The 16,455-nt window shown below is 38.7% G+C and overlaps 1 protein-coding gene across 1 annotated transcript in view; it reads right to left on the bottom strand.

The window, feature by feature from the left end:
• creb3l1 (cAMP responsive element binding protein 3-like 1) overlaps positions 1–1,173 on the bottom strand; it is a 32,037-nt gene extending 30,864 nt beyond the window's left edge. The window contains exon 1 of the mRNA XM_027023206.3: positions 796–1,173. Coding sequence (XP_026879007.1) covers positions 796–897 — 102 coding nt within the window. The 5' untranslated portion in view covers positions 898–1,173. The remainder of the gene's footprint in view (positions 1–795) is intronic.
• Between the last annotated feature and the right edge of the window lie 15,282 nt (positions 1,174–16,455).

Here is a 16,455-nt window from a genome sequence, read left to right as displayed (position 1 = left end):
GAACCCTCAAGGATAATCAAAATGTCATCTATTTGTTTTATTTGACACATATTTGTGAGTAATTATTATTTTTTTTAAATCTAGCCTGTAGTGACAGAACCCTGCGCGCCCATTCGCTAGAAAGGTTATTTTGAAAAAGAAAGCGTCTGTATAATTGAAAGCTTTTTTGATTTGATGCATCTTATTTATGACCCCAACACAGACGCACAACTGTCGGGCTCCCGCCCATCCCGGTTAAATATCAGCTTCATCAGCCGGATGCAGCAGGCCAGGGGCGGCCCGGGGGTGTGCACTGGCGAATACACGCACTCTTCGCCACGCCCCCTCCAAACGCTATCGCTCACACAGCTGAGCAAACTTCACAGCTGGACAAGCACACGCTTGGTTCAAACTTAATTTGTAAGAGGTTCTCTTAGACCTGTGTGACAAATTATTATAGGAGTAAACAAAAATAAAACTACCTTTGATATATCAAAATAAAAGGACGATTTAATTGTTGAATGTCCAGTGGTCACTGTCGGGTTTAATAAAATGTCTAGTCAGATTTGGATCTGATGAGAAACTCGTTCAAAAGTAAGTACAGCACATGCTGACGTCCAAACGACAACTGTCCTGTAAGATTATAATGAGAATATGCGTTATCTCTGTCTGTCAGGGGAGACTGTTCGCAGTCGCTTCATAGGACCCATCAGTAACTACATTACAGACGAAAACTGTACATTACAGATGATATTACAGAGAACAGAAAAAAAAATGATCAAAACGTCTGAAAAGAAAATAAATCACGTATCTTACCACATTGGTGAGGAAATCGGTCTCGTTGAGGTCCTCCAGGTCCAACAGGTTGGAATTGGGGAAAAGTTTGTCCGAGGCGAAATTGTCCAATATGGTGTCCATACTGGTGGTGACTCAGAATCGACTTGGAAAATAACCGAGTGTCTCAAATATAAATATGTGCAACAAAAATATAAGATGAAATCTACTATAAAAGCCTTGTTTGTAGCTTAAGCTACTTTCGCTCTGATCTCCGATGTCGCTCTCATCCAATCGGAACTCTAGCTGACTATTATATATTATTATCTATTACCTTTTAGCAGTCGCGCCGGTGGGGCTGAATTAAGGCGAGACGTTTGGATCTGTCTCATTCATCTTGTGCCTGGGCTCTCCAAGGGGCAAAAAGAGCCGATACATATTCATGTTATCTCCGCCCTACCTTCGCTTCATTTCTGAATATCTTCACGCCTACCTTGCGCTCTCCCTGCTTAAAGGGACAGTACCGTTATGAGAGTGCGTTCACTGTCCCGGTACTCGGCATGGGAGGTCGTTTACTGTTTTCTTGAATAGACTCTTGTCTTAAATGTAAAATTATATTCACTCACCAACGTGGATGTAATTTACTCTGAGGACTCTCGCCACCACTTTCTGAAATGGCATATTTTGACCCCTCCACTTTTTCTATTTTTATATTTCCTTTAAAAGTTTTTTATGCAATAATAATTCGATTAATAGCATGCTTGCCTTAGGCAATAACATGAAGCGTATTATGTTCCTAATGACAGAATCAGAAAAGGTTCGTGCTTATAGTTTACCGTGTCACACGATGTTGCTATAGTAAGCAAGCGAGATTTGGACATTTGAAACGAAACAAATAATTTTTTAATCAAAGTATATATAAAATAATTGTTGTACAAATATATATTTAAACCATAGTGCTTCTTGTATTGTTCAGTGCCGATAATCTTGACAAACGCGGCCATAAAACATTTCCTTCCAGACCCAGCGCTGATTAATTTTCAGTACAAACGAGTGGCCGATGGCTTGATCTCTTAAAGGGAACGAAACCTGTCCCCAGCCCTTTTCAAAGCAAATGCACGCCCCTTGTCGTTAGTGGGGATATGCTGCTCTTTCTGTGCATCGTATGAATGCTTGCATCACTTGATGGATTTCAGCCAGTGATTCTAAATAAATTAAATTAATTTCATTAATTGTTTGTTCTAGATGACATTTCTGTTGTCAGTGTGGGGTTGCGGCATCCGGTCATCTCTTCTCTCTTTCCTGGTGGCCCAGATTACAGAGCTGGGGCTCTGTGGTATTACACACCAGCATTAACACAGACAGGATCCAGGTGTAACCTGTGTTAACTGCTGCCTTAACACAACACATATCTTCCCACACACTAGGGCTTGGGAACTCTAAGTATCTATCCTTTGACATATTTCTTCAGTAGTACAACTCCATTGTTGTGTAATGTCATACAATAATATTTCAGTCTCTTGAGAGACACCCTAAGCACAGTGCAACCAAAACTGATGCCGTGTCTGATTACCAGCATCGTCAGTTGATTCAGTTCACTTGTTCAATTCTCAATCCACCACAAATGGAGAGCTGAGTCGTCCTTTCACCAACTGAATCAAGAATCATCAGAACACATTGACAGATGGTGGACAACGGGTTCACATTGTTTTCATTGTAAGAGCATCAGGAGGATATGTGATATGTGGAAATGCTCCCCATATCATCTTTTAAAACTTCTTCCTTTTCTTAGGTTCTACAGTTTCTCTCTCTTTTCATTTATCTCCATGTCTTTCTTTCTCTGTTATTCTTTCTCTCAGCTTTTAACCCTTAAAGGTAAGGAAAGCACAAGAAAGATAAATTCCCTGTGTTACATAATCACAGTAGAAATCAGGCGTAAATGCTGAGAGTGGTCAGCCACCTCTCAGTATGGAAACTGCAGTTCAGTGGCACTCACAGACAGGATTGCTGAGAAGGGAAGTTTAATGTGAGAGTACAATTAGAATCTTGGTATAAAAATACTGAATCAAGGTTTGGCTCTAACAGTCATCAATTTCTTTCTCCTGATGATTACTATAATAAACTAAACTGCATGGACATTTAGGCTCTAAACCACTTTCACCCTTTATTAAGAAGTCATGTATCAACAAAGAAACTGCAGAAGAGTGCAGTAATGTTGGGAAAACATTCTGACACTTAAATAATTCTGATGCATAAGTTAACGTAGAGCACCAAAATTGTTTTAGCATAACAGCTAACTTTAGCCACTTTAACATTAACTTATATATATATATTGAAGATTGTTCAATTATTTGGCAAGCCAAACCCAAATTAATGTACAGTACCTTAACATGTTCTCTCATGTTCTCTCATATTGTCCTTCTCTCTCTCTCTGTCTTTCTCTCTCTCTCTCTCTCTCTCTCTCTCTCTCTCTCTCTCTCTCTCTCTCTCACACACACACACACACACACACACACACACACACACACACACAAAAGCACATTTACACATACTTTTTTCAATATCCTGAAAAGTTTCATCTTGCAGTCCAGTGTACCTACATTTCTTAAATCAATAAACTGGTTTCCTCATACCACAACAGTGTCACTTTTTTTTGGAAGAGTTTGTGCAGTACATATTATACAAAAGAAGCTTAACAAGTGGCCTGTTCTGAATGCTGCAATGAGGATTCTCCCAATCTGCCAGTGGAACATCATGTTAGGCAGTGTTTCCAGAAGTACCAGTAATATCAGGGTTTGGCAGTGATGTTTAGACTCTGAAGGACTTTACTGTGCAGTTGTGTGGAGTCTTCAGTCCAGCCCTTGGGGACCCCACATTGCTTTTCTGTTGCATATCCTATTCACATGAGCAAGTAAATGATCATTCCACAGCCCTCCAGTACCTGGCCAGACATGTTTGGAGAACACCACCAAAATGGGAAGTGCAATAAGCCTGCTCAAGGCAACCCAATGTGCAAATCTTTTTTCTTTAGTCACTATTAGTCTAATTCTTAGTGTCTTATTGTGATTTTATATGCTTTCCATTAGGGTTGACTTTGTGATGTTTTGTTATTTGCAGCCCTGTAGTGGTTGCATTTCCAAAAGCCAGTCTTACTAAACCCTCTGAGTAAGTCACAGTCCTGACTAGTGTTAAAGTGCATACACTCTCTACTGAAATTCTCCACATTTTTCTCTCTGTCTTCAACACACTTTCTCTCTCTCTCCCCTACTGTATGTCACTTTGTCTTAACCCCCACCCTAAGTAGTGTAGTTGTCATGGTAACACTCACACCTGGCTGATTTAACATGCACTCTATAACTCCAATCCCCAGGGCTTTTACAGCCATGTGAAACTCTGCTTCCGTCCATCCAAGACATACACACACACAAACAAATACACACACACACACACACACAAGAGAGAGGCGAAGACAGAAAACATTGAACCCAAACTTTACCAGTTGGTGCTAGAAGTCATGTCAAAATAACCTTGTTCAGTTAAAAATCAAAACTATCTGCCACACTGGTATGTCATCAGTATAATTGCTTTCTTTCTTTTCTATGGAATTCTTTTCATAGGACTTTTTAGACAACCAAAACTCATTAGGAACTAGTAGAAATTATAATGAGGATGGTCAGTTTTTTTTTTCACTTCAAATTAACTTCACTTCAAATTATTTAAATTATAAAAATGCTCTACTGCCACAGCTTGAATTTTAAAAATGATCAGATAATGCATTAATATCCCAGAATGTTTCATTGCCATGGTCAAGATTATGTCCCAGGAACATTAATTCCTGATGGTGCATGTACAGGAAATGAAAAGTGAACAGACCAAGACAGACACCATCAGAGAGTCAAGGCTCCATTTAGTAATTAATCACCTCTCCTTCAGTGGCCTGCTATTAACCTTTTAAATCACAATGACCCATGGTCAGCACAATGGAAGATTCTGCAGGTGAAGCGATTTCTCCTCTATCAACTGTGCAGATATAGCTGGATGACTCTACAAATTAGCTGGAGCAGCTAAAGACTTTTGTTGCTTGGGGAAGGGATTAGTGAGCTTGAGCGTTATCACTAGAAGTTAGATGCAGAGTTCATCCTAATCAACTTTCCATGGCAAACCAGCTTTTTTCAGTTAGTAAAAGAATGTAGATTGCATTGAATTCTGCTAATAATTCCAATGCGTGACCATCTAGATTAATAATAATCCATGCAAGATCTGATTGCAAAGGTGGTAGGTATACTGTGTAGGGCCGTAACAGTGAGTGGCATTTCTGATTCACAGTCCTCTATTGCAATTGCTTATCATGATTCTTTCTCTTGCTACTTGTCTTTCCTTTGTTCCTTCTGTATTCATCAGTAATCACACACACTGATGTATTCAATCTGAACGTTCTCAGTGGCATCCAGAGAGCACAGGTCACACTGCAGATTTTACAGAAAGAGAGCTATGACAGACAGAGAAAAAAATTTTTTTTGGTGTCCTTTGTTTTTTAAAAACAACTGTATGTTCTTTCTGAATGTTATATTTGGCATGTAAATTATTTTCTTTTTTAATATCAGAAGCCTAAAAACTAAGATGAACAAATTACTTCCATCTGGCTTCTCCCAAGGCTACTTTTTAAACAAAGGTGCGCCTACAGATGATCATGCATGTTACATTTACTCTGCCCACATTACCACCGCCCTAGCCAAACATTCAGTGCCCACAGTAAGGGGTTCCACAAAGACGCCTTTTGTTCTTGAGGTTTGCTAAAATTACAACCATAAAAGGCAAAAAATAATCTCTCAGTGTATTTTAGTCTGTTATCTCTGACTAAGAAAGAGGCACAAATTTGGATTGCTTCACTTACAATCCTAAATATCTTTACTTATTTATTTAAAAAAAAACATTTTTTACAAATTAATGAAAATGTTCATGTTAAATGTTTAAATGCATTTGTTTAGGTAAATGACAGAACAGAAACAGTATGGTAAACGTCCCAGTAAGAAGTTGATGTGGACTGGGTGATCTTTTCTCTAACAATGTGTGGTCACACATGCAAGTCATCAACAAAATGTTGCACACACACCCCATTAGCTAATTGACAAATTTATTTCCAAGGCACATTTTTCATCTGTTTGGACTGAGCATGATGGCAAACATTGCAACTGGAATAGTAGGAGTAGGCTTACATGAAGAAGAAGGTAACTAGCTTGAGAATCTGAGTGCCACAAACATTTGACATAAAAATAATTGCATGTTGTTTTACAAAATCTGTTAAAAGATCTCTGAAAATTATTTGTGAGACATTAAAATAACAGGTACATTAATGCTGAAATGATGGGTGATTTCATTGTTCATATGCAGAGTGAAATCAACCCTTTCAGAGCCTTTGAGTGTCTATTCTTATGTCTTACAAAGGCTTACACTACCCACTAACACTACCCACTGACACTACCCACTAACACTACCCACTGACACTACCCAATAACCCTGCCCACTTATTCTACCCACTTACATAACCCACTGACACTACCCACTAACACTACCCACTCAGGTTTATTCATGGCTTATGTATATAACAGCTGCGTCTGATCTTTATCTTAAATATTATTAGAGCCGTTATTCTATGGTACAGTGAACATTCTTGCACCTCATACAAAACTCTTGGCGATGGGAAGGACCATAATGTAAAAACAAGTGCAAGTTCTTCAAGTTCCATTCTATACAATGTCTAGATTAACAAGTGATTGCTGCCATTATTTAAGAGCAGCACACCTTTATTACAAAAATAAAGAAACTGATCTGCAACAGCTGCAACAGCATCTGGTGCCCCTAAGTATGGAGGCCCATATTCCAGGAACAAATCTAAACATGCTCTCTATTACGATGTTGACTTCTATACCAGAATCAAGCTGTATGTTTATCAACCCACTCCTTAACAGACAGAATATTGATCCTTCTATATTCATTTACCATCCTATTTCCAATATTATGTCTCCCAAAGATATCGTAGGAAGGTATCCTACAGGTCTGCTCTTTTCAAAAGTGGAAAATCATTCGTAACATGTTTCAGTATGCATTTCTGAAACATCAGTACATAATCAGAATGACCTATTTTTGTCAATGACCTGTATTTGTCAATGACCAATATTTGCTTTAGTATGCATGTGTTTTTCTTGGTGCTGTTGGATCTGAGTGCATTATTCTCTGACACTATGTTGACTATAATTATTGGGCTAAATTCTTAAAACATACGCCCAACGTGACATTAACAGCAAACAGAGCCACAGTAACACATTTCCTCGTTCATAAATGTGGACTGCAGGCATATTTTATCATTTGTGTGATATGTGGCGCTACAGGGTTTGTCCTCATTTACATGTAACCCTAGTGATAAGAACATCATACAGCACAGATGAAGGTGCTTGAGCGGGATTTCAGAGTGCCTCAGACCTTTGACATAAGAATTTTAGGAAACAGAAACAAACTGAAGATATACAATTTTGTTGGTCTTCCATGGTTTATAAGAAGTATATAACCATGCAGTTCCCATCTAGGTGAAATTTCCAAATGTGGTTAGTCAGTCATCTGTCTCTTCACATGAGTCTTTACATAATATGCATGACTTTATGTACTTGTCTATTTTAAATGGCTTTGTCCAACTGAATTTGCTGCAATGGTTACTTGACAACGGGGCTCAAATTATTGCCAAGATAACTTTCTAAATAGGAATTAAAAACTATGTCATACATTTGTCCATTACGTTTTATGAAACTGGCCATTAATGGGTTAGAAGACCAATCTCTTGCCTGGCTGCCTAGTTTCTTGCAGTTTTTCTGTCCACATTTGTAAATGGGGACATTTCTGAGCCCAAATGCGTGCAATATTATGTACCACAACATTTAGTTTAAGCCCTTGAGTTATTCTCCCTCTACATACCACCCAGCTTCTGCGTGCTTCTACACACACACACAGACACACACACACACACACACACACACACACACACATTCATTCCCGCAGTGTCCCTTTCTTTTATATCAGATGCCCTTTCTTCCCATAGGTCACATGTGAGAGTTCTCATTCTCAGGAGAGCTGGTGAAATGGCATAACTTCATAATTTGTCCCATGTAGTGAATACAAGGTCCAAACACCATCATAGTGTGGGTTGAAAAAACCTCTGCCCTCTGCCACTCAAAATGCTGCATACAATGCTAGCTTGTCAAAAATGCTGGAAACCAAGCACTGCTGATAACTACTGCTTTGTACTTTAATATTTCATCACTAGGTGTGTGTTTATTAGTGTTTGAGTATGGTTTGTGCAGAGGGGAGGAGGGGAGGGAGATTGCAAAGGGAGATTGAAGAAATAATGTTGAAATACCATCATCAATTAGAAGATTCATGTTTTGTCCTGGGTGGGTCAGACGACTAAAATGAATATACACATCACATTATTCTTTACATACTTTCAATAATTCCACACATGTACACCAGTTTGTGTTTCTTGCTGTGTTCAAGATGATTGTTCTAAATTCCCATTCCTGTGGAGCCACAGGGCCCCTGCATAGTGTTTTGCTGCAATAAACTAATGAACTGGTCATCTGATATATGAAGAGCTGCATAAGTAGCTGATGACTCAGCTGGATCAGGAAATGTTTCATGGCACTGCTGCAGCTCTGCACTGCTGGAGTGAAGTTGGACTTTCTTATCATTTCTTCATTCTCTCCTAGAAGCCTTTTGCAGAGTCCTACCTGAAAGTGGCTTATGTTTACTCCTGAATGTTGTCTTATGTTTACTTTGTCTTATGTTTATCCAGTACATGAAAGGGAGGAAAGGTTTAGGCCCGCTGTGGCTCAGCAGGTTCACTAGGAGCTGAAGACATGACTCTGCCTCAGAGTGACTCTGTTTCAGAGTGACTCTGCCTCAGAGAGACTCTTTTTCTTTTCTTTTCTTTTCTTTTCTTTTCAGAGGGATGCTTGTTCTTCTCTCAGTTTCCATCCCTAATACTTGCTCAGTGCCAAGTTGCTTCTGGATTGCCATAGAACCCCTTCACTCCATCCAAAAGGCTTTGAGAAGATGTTCGCAATACATATTCCTGAGCTAAATAATGTTTCAGAAGAATTCTTTTACACAAACAGACCTGAATTACACAATTCAGGAGCTGGGTATTCAGGAGCTGGGTATTCTGGAGCTGGGTATCTAAGCAACAAGCTTTCATGCCTTTGCCACAGCAGTGCTGGAGGGCAAACGTACAGACAAATATATAATTTACACAGGCCACTCTTTGGTTAGGTGCTGTCCAGATTGCAGTTCAGGTTGTCTGACATCTGTATTGCTGACAGCCATGGTTCCCTGGGTCTAGGGGAGAGTGGTAGGCTGGATAAGGGAGAGAAAATGTAGTGGATAATTCAGAGAGCAGGGTACTGGAGTATAAATAGGTGTAACAGAAGGTGTAAATAGGTGTAATTTTCTACACTTTGTCTTGGGTTGTGCAGCCTTGAAACACATTTACACTTTAACATTGAATGTTATTTTTGTTATTTTAAAAGGAAAAAAGGAAGAGATAGATATAATGGTGGAGATTTGTTGAGCACATCCTCAAAGATTTGTCCCAGAGAAGTCATGGTGATCAGTTTTTCCATGATGTCAGGAGACAGGTGACACATTGACCATACCTGATTCTCACTGCAGCAGCCAGCAAGCAGTACTATCCTCACACTTGATATGCTGACGCACTCAGTCACAGGCACCATGACAACCAACACAGCAGAGCTAATGCATGAATACAGAGAGAGAGACAGAGAGAGGAGGAGGAGGAGGAGGAGGAGGAAGAAGAAGAAGAAGAAAAGGATTCTTTTGTTATGAAGACCTATCCTAAAAATATTGGTTCTGAGAATAAGACATGCAAATACTTGCAATAAATACATAAACAAATAAATAAAAAAAGTCCAGGTAAAATGCTTCTAACATTCAATGTTGCAAATGTTATTACTTTCATGTTTCAAGCAGTGTTCTGTGCATTTCACAGGTAATTAGCAATTAAGGACTTGGAATTGCTCAAAGCATGATGTACTTGTATTCAAATCCTGAACATGAAGGTTGAGAACCAAACAGTGATTCACTTATTTAAAAAAAAGATAGACTTTCCATCACATTTATCTGTGTGTGTATGTGTGAGTGTCTGTTTCTGTGTGTGTGAGGTTGTGTGTATGTGTCTGTTTCTCTCTCTCTCTCTCTCTCTCTGTGTTTGTGTGTGTGTGCGTGTTGGTGCTGCCATGAGTCACAGTATTAGTCATCACGACTGAGGTTGAAGGGAGAACATGCGTCTGTACAGCTCTCATGTGATGCTGTGTTTCTAATCATCCAGCAGTTCCTCTATTCTCTCCAAGACTCTCATCCAGATTTAATATATTTGACTTGAGTTTATGTATTAATTTGAGACACAAATATGCATGCACACCTGACATACATATAACATGCATACACACCTACACAGACTGCTAGCATTTCAATAAAGTGTTATATCCACAACATATTCTAAAACATTTCCTCTTCCAAACAAGCTTATGACAAGCATCTTACAATTCCTATGGCTTATTAAAGACAGTTGCTGTGGTTTATTACAAGTGATCAATTCATCTATAAATAATTATTTAATAGTTTTGCAGAAGGGTGTGCACCATATGCTTCATTAGAGAGGAGTCATATCTTCTTTAAAGAAAAGTCATATCTTCTTTAGAGAGGAGTCATATCTCCAGCCTGTCCTGAGCACCTACTTCTGTGGACAAGAAACACCCTAGTCTGACTCAGAGAGAGAGAAAGAGAGAGGAGAGAGAGAGGGATGGGGGGCAGATAGAGAGAGACAGTCAAAGAACAAACACAAAGAGAATGTGAGAAAAACAATATATCATGTAAATACATCATTTAATAAACATTTAATGTTTCTGCTTTGGTCAGATATATGTATACACGTGTGTAGTGTGTGACAGATGAGATATATGTACACGTGTGTGTAGTGTGTGATAGATGAGATATATGCATACACAAGTGTGTGGTGTGTGGTATAAGCAGGCAGGGAACAAGATCAGAGGTTACAAAATGTTGTATGAGGTGCCCTTTTCTGTCTCTTTGTGTGTGTGTGTGTGTGTGTGTGTGATCCTGACCTTTTCTTGTGACATCTGTTTGAGCATATGAACAGACATCAGATAAGAGGAACAAGTATGGCTGCCTCTTGTATTCTGCACTCAACATAGAACAGACATACACGCATATTAGTACATAGAACAGACATTCACACATACACACATATTAGTACATAGAACAGACATACACACTTACATATCAGTACCTAGAACAGACATACACACATATCAGTACATAGAACAGACCTACACACATATCATTACATAGAACAGACATACACACCTGTATATTAGTACATAGAATAGTCATACACACCTGTAAATCAGTGCAAACAAAGAACAGACATATGCATCTACATATCAATACACAGAGAAGGTCGTGACATTCACAGCTCTGTGTATAACAATACTACAGCTTCTTCTTATGTGTTGACAGTCTGTGTATGTGGCTGCTGAGTGATGGTTTGAATAAACTAGTCTAATAATATCAATGCCAGGACTTGTCCATGCTGGCCCATATTTCAACTTATAAATGCGTGCAGTGGAAATGTCAGAAATGTAAAGAACAAATAATCCTCCATCTACTCTAATGTTTCTCATCTGCAATTAGATATGATTATCTATTATATATATATATATATAAATATATATATATATATATATATATATATATATATATATATATATATATATATATATACATATATATATACATACATACATACATACATACATACATACATACATACATATATATATATATATATATATATATATATATATATATATATATCTTTTTATCTGACTGTATATTATAGCTTTTAACCTCCTAAACATTTAACATTGTTTTAAGATATAGTATTCAGCAGCTATTGTAAATTATTAAGAAAGCACATTGAAACTAATATGAAAGGTATTGATTTAGTCAGGAATGAGAGTCTGAACCTCCTAGCAAATGTTTGGATTGTTTGGAGTTAAAGGGTAGATCTAGTAGGTCTAGAGCTGTCAATACCATTAGTAGATCCAAAGCTGTCAGTAGCATTAGTAGATGTACACTTTACAAGAATTTTAGTAGATTAGTAACTTGGTTCAGCAATTTTTTGCTTGCCGTTTGTTATGCTGTAACTCTCTCAGCATATATTAAATCTGTCAAGAAGGCACGTGGAGTGGTTAAATGTGCTCCAAATCATGCAGATGAGAGATTTGCTCCAGCAGGAGAGCAGGGGCTAATAAACTCACTGAGCAGGAACATCATGCAGAATATGAAGAGTGAAATTATCCCAGTGATGTCAGCAGAATCCCTGACACATGGGGTTCCAGCCTGCTGTGACTGGTACAAGTGTCCCGATCCATGTGACAATGCGAAGGTGTGATGGCATGATGGTGTGAAGATGTGCAATGTTGTGACATGATGACATAACCAAAGCCAAATATTTTAAAGCATCACAAACCTAATTATGTTTGAATTGTTGCATTAACATTGGCTGATGGATGATTTTGCTCATTGCGACTTCTGAGACCTTAGATTCATGTATTAAAGATTCTTCCTTTTTAAGATTATTTCATGGGTAACACATAAAGTTTTAATCGCAGTAGGAAAGTAGGTTAAATGAACCGGTCACAAACAGGTCTGAGGTCAGGGCTTCACTGTCTCTCACTCCCAGTCCCCTCCCCCACCCTGAGAAAGATTTGCCACGTTATTCCAGGGAGAAGAAAGCCAAAATGAGACCCTTCAGACTGCAGCTTCAGAGGCAGCCGGCAATGAGAGAGCTATTTATGTTTCTCCACAGGGTCAGTGTGTCTGCCCAGCACAGCTTATTATTATGTAAAGTGTGTCTATGACTGTGTGAAATACACTCTAAACGTATTTGACCTGCCTTGACTTGACTCGAGCTGTGTGGTTTGAGGTTTTTGAGTTACTACTGAAAAGTCCTGTGAGGGATAAGAGTTAAGAGCTCTGTTTGCCTCCTCACTCTCTTGTTCTCCTTAAGGAAAGATTCCTGGGGCTAATCCATTCCATTTGGTTTGTTGTCTAAGAACATTACAATTTCCTTGTTTGAGCCTTATCTTTGGGTGTGTGATTGCTGGGAAAATATATCAATGCACATGGCCTCTGTTGACCTACCAAGACTGGGAAGGCTGCTGCTCACATGCTTTACCTTGTTTTGTTTTTTCAAATGATTCTAAAAAAATAAATAAATGTTCAATGTCCAAATCACAGATTTGGCATGAATCTGCTTTTGGAATTATCATGGAAATTATATTAAATTATGTGGTTCTGGCAAAGCATGCAAGACACCTACACTTTACAAGAATTAATCTATCTATCTATCTGTGACAACAAAATGAACATGCAGACTTTTACAATGAGAATGTTAGGAGGCACTGCATGTTTCCCTTCTCAACTGTATTATTCTGATTAGCTGTAGTTATCCCTAATGCCACTGTACTGCTGCAGATATCCCTAATGCCACTGTTCTGGTGTGTTATCCCTAATGTCACTGTACTGGTGCAGTAATCCCTAAATCCCACTGTACTGGTGCAGTTATTCCTAATGCCACTGTATTGGGGCAATTACACCCCAGCTGTGTAGTCTCTTGTATGCTACACACACACCAGCTGTGTGGGGGCTCTTGTACGAGTACACACACCCCAGCTTTGTGGAGTCTGCATGTTTTGTTCTGTTCTATAGTCTTTATTTAATGAGAAAGAACAGGAAACAGGTTATTTGCTGATGGTAATGACAAAGATCAGCCTTTGGTTTGGCAATTTCCAGTGTCCTCTTTATTTTGACTGCAGGCTAGAAAGTGTGTGAGGGGGTGTGGTTTTGTGTGTGTGTGTCTGTGTGTGTGTGTGTGTGTGTGAGTGTGTATATGTGTGTGTTGAAGAGGTAAATCAGTGTCAGAGCTCTGTCATCTCTTCCCCCACTAATCCAGAAGTGGCATGTGGCGCTTGGTCTTAGTCAGCCTGGAGAGGAGCACTCTGGCTGGGTAAGCCTAGCTGCAGACTCCCCTGAGGTTCCATACAGCTCTGTTCGCATCATCAGTGCTAGTTACACTTCACCTCACTGCCTGTTTCCACCAGCGCCCCAGGCATGCCATGAAATTATGCAGAATAACGATGACTGCTTAACTTATGGGAGAGGAAATGTATTAGAGAACTGGGTTCATCCAGTCCATAATGAAAATCATCTAATTTTGGCCATCAAAGAACCACCAAAAATCTGATAAAGAATCAACTTGGCAGTTATGAAACTTTCAAAAATGTCTGTCAAAGCCAGTTCACATCTCTCAAGAGCTGCACTCAAGCCTGTAAGCAGAAGGCCATGTAATGGCATGGTGTTCTCTGAGAGGATAGTCGGGTTCCGCGTTGAGTATGGTTCCGTCGAAGCTTCTGCCTCATGCCATTGTGAGTTCAAGTTCAAGTTTCAAGTTTGGTTTATTTGTCACATACATAGTCATACACAGTATAACTCATAGTGAAATGGTTGAGAGTGCTCTGTCCAAACTGAGGAAAAAGAAAACAGGGGTGCATAGACGAATATATATTCTATATATGCATTGCTACTGTTCCCTTTGGACTTTTTTCATTGGTGGTTTAGATCCAGATTTACGTGAAGCTGCTGAGTTGCTTCATTTGCTATAAAAAGCACCACACAAATTAAACTGAAATGAATTGAAAACTGAACTGAAATGAAGTCATAGCTGTAATTTAGTTTCCAGTGGTGGCCAGTCCCTGTTATCCTTTAATCAGCAAGAGAGACAAGCTCCAAAGAGAGCTGTCCAGGACTCCAGTCTGGCTATGAGACATAGTGTCCAGCGCAGGACTCCAGTCTGTCTAATGGACATAGTGTCCAGTACAGGACTCCAATCTGGCTATGGGACATAGTGTCCAGTGCAGGGAGGCCTGTTAATTGGGCATGGGCATCATCCTTGTATTTCAAACATGCTCCACCCATCTGTTTTCAGTAGGTTAGAACAAGAAACACATTAAACCTTAGCTTTAAGCTTTCCTTTTTTTTTTTCAACAAATGTGGGATCAGATCTCTGTCAATAGCTTTGCGTGGTGTGATCCTATTTCACTTAAAACCCCTTAGTCTCCAAGGAACTAGCAGGGGTCCAGACTTTTCATTTTCTTGTAACTAGATACCTTTTGTTTAGTTTTTTTATGTGGTTATAGTAGTTGTTGAGTTATTTTTGGATTAGTAGCTAAAGAATAATCCTGAAGTTTTAGAGGTTGGTTATATTTGTGTGATTTAAAATATAAGAGAAAGTCTTCGGTCACAGTTGTCATTGCAAACCATTTCATTAAGCAGACAAATTCTTATTCTTTAAATAGTGCTGATCGCTTTTTAAGACACAGTATGAGAAATGGAGAGTACCTATTGCCTCAGAAAAGGCATTTACTCCAGTGACAACAGTCTCAGTTTGTGTGTGTGTGTGTGTGTGTGTGTGTGTGTGTGTGTGTGTGTGTGTGTGTGTGTGTGTGTGTGTGTGTGTGTGAATGTGTGTGAAGCCCCTGCCTGTCTCCATTTCAAAGAGCAACCTCATAAAGCACATTTTACTGAGGTTTTCTGTTTAATATGCCTGATTCTTTTGCACCCAGCATAGAAGCTGAACTATCAGGGTGTTGTTCAAAAAGAGTTTTTCATTTTTTAATGTCTCGATTTAAAAAAAAAAAAAAAAAAAAGTTTTAACATAATTTTAAGTATCTGGAAGAGATATGAAAATAGCTTAGATTGCATTTTAGAATGGAGTTTAATGTTTAATGTTTTCAGGAAAGTTAGATAAGTCCAGGTAAATACATTTCACCAGTCAACATATTACCAAGACAACAGAATGCTTGAATCTATAAGCTGATGAGTGTGATAGATAGATGTGAAGGTATAGAGAGTTTGCTTATGATTTTTGTTATAAAGAGGATTCTATATTACATTTCTAATCTACATTTTGTCCTGGAATCTAAATGAATAGATACACACTTTAATCCAAACCTGTTACTGATAAAAATGATTACTTTTTCATCAGAAGTTACACTGAAGCTGATATCAGTGTAGCATGGACCTGCACACAACCTCATTTCTTTCCCTCTTTGGCAGACATAAACACACACAAACACTCTGTAGATGATTGTGTTTGAGTGCTGTTATGATCAGGGTCTGGAGATTCAGAGCTGTGTGTATGGTTTAGTGAGCAGAGATTGGAGAATGGTGTGAGATGACCTACTTAAAGATGGCATCACTCTGATGAGAGGGTTTTAAAGTAAGGTCAAAGTGCAAATGAGGTCCCGCCACACTTATTTCATTTCAGCTGTAGAATAAAAATGTAAAAATCAAATATGCAATTATATCAGTCTAAACAGAGCTGTTACTCATTCAAACATCCCCTCTAACATTGCATTTTAAAATTTTTCTCTCACTACATTGCAATCTGACCAATCATAACAGGAGAAATAGATCAAAAGGTCAAGAACAGAAGACAGGGAATGAGTCAGACCACCAGTGAACCTCAGACGATAATAACAGACTTTCAGT

The sequence above is a fragment of the Electrophorus electricus genome, chromosome 23, assembly GCF_041902795.1.
Source record: "Electrophorus electricus isolate QZ-2024a chromosome 23, ASM4190279v1, whole genome shotgun sequence".
NCBI classification, from domain to species: Eukaryota; Metazoa; Chordata; class Actinopteri; order Gymnotiformes; family Gymnotidae; genus Electrophorus; species Electrophorus electricus.
Note: the sequence above shows the minus strand (reverse complement) of the source record. Positions and strands in the feature narration are given on the sequence as shown.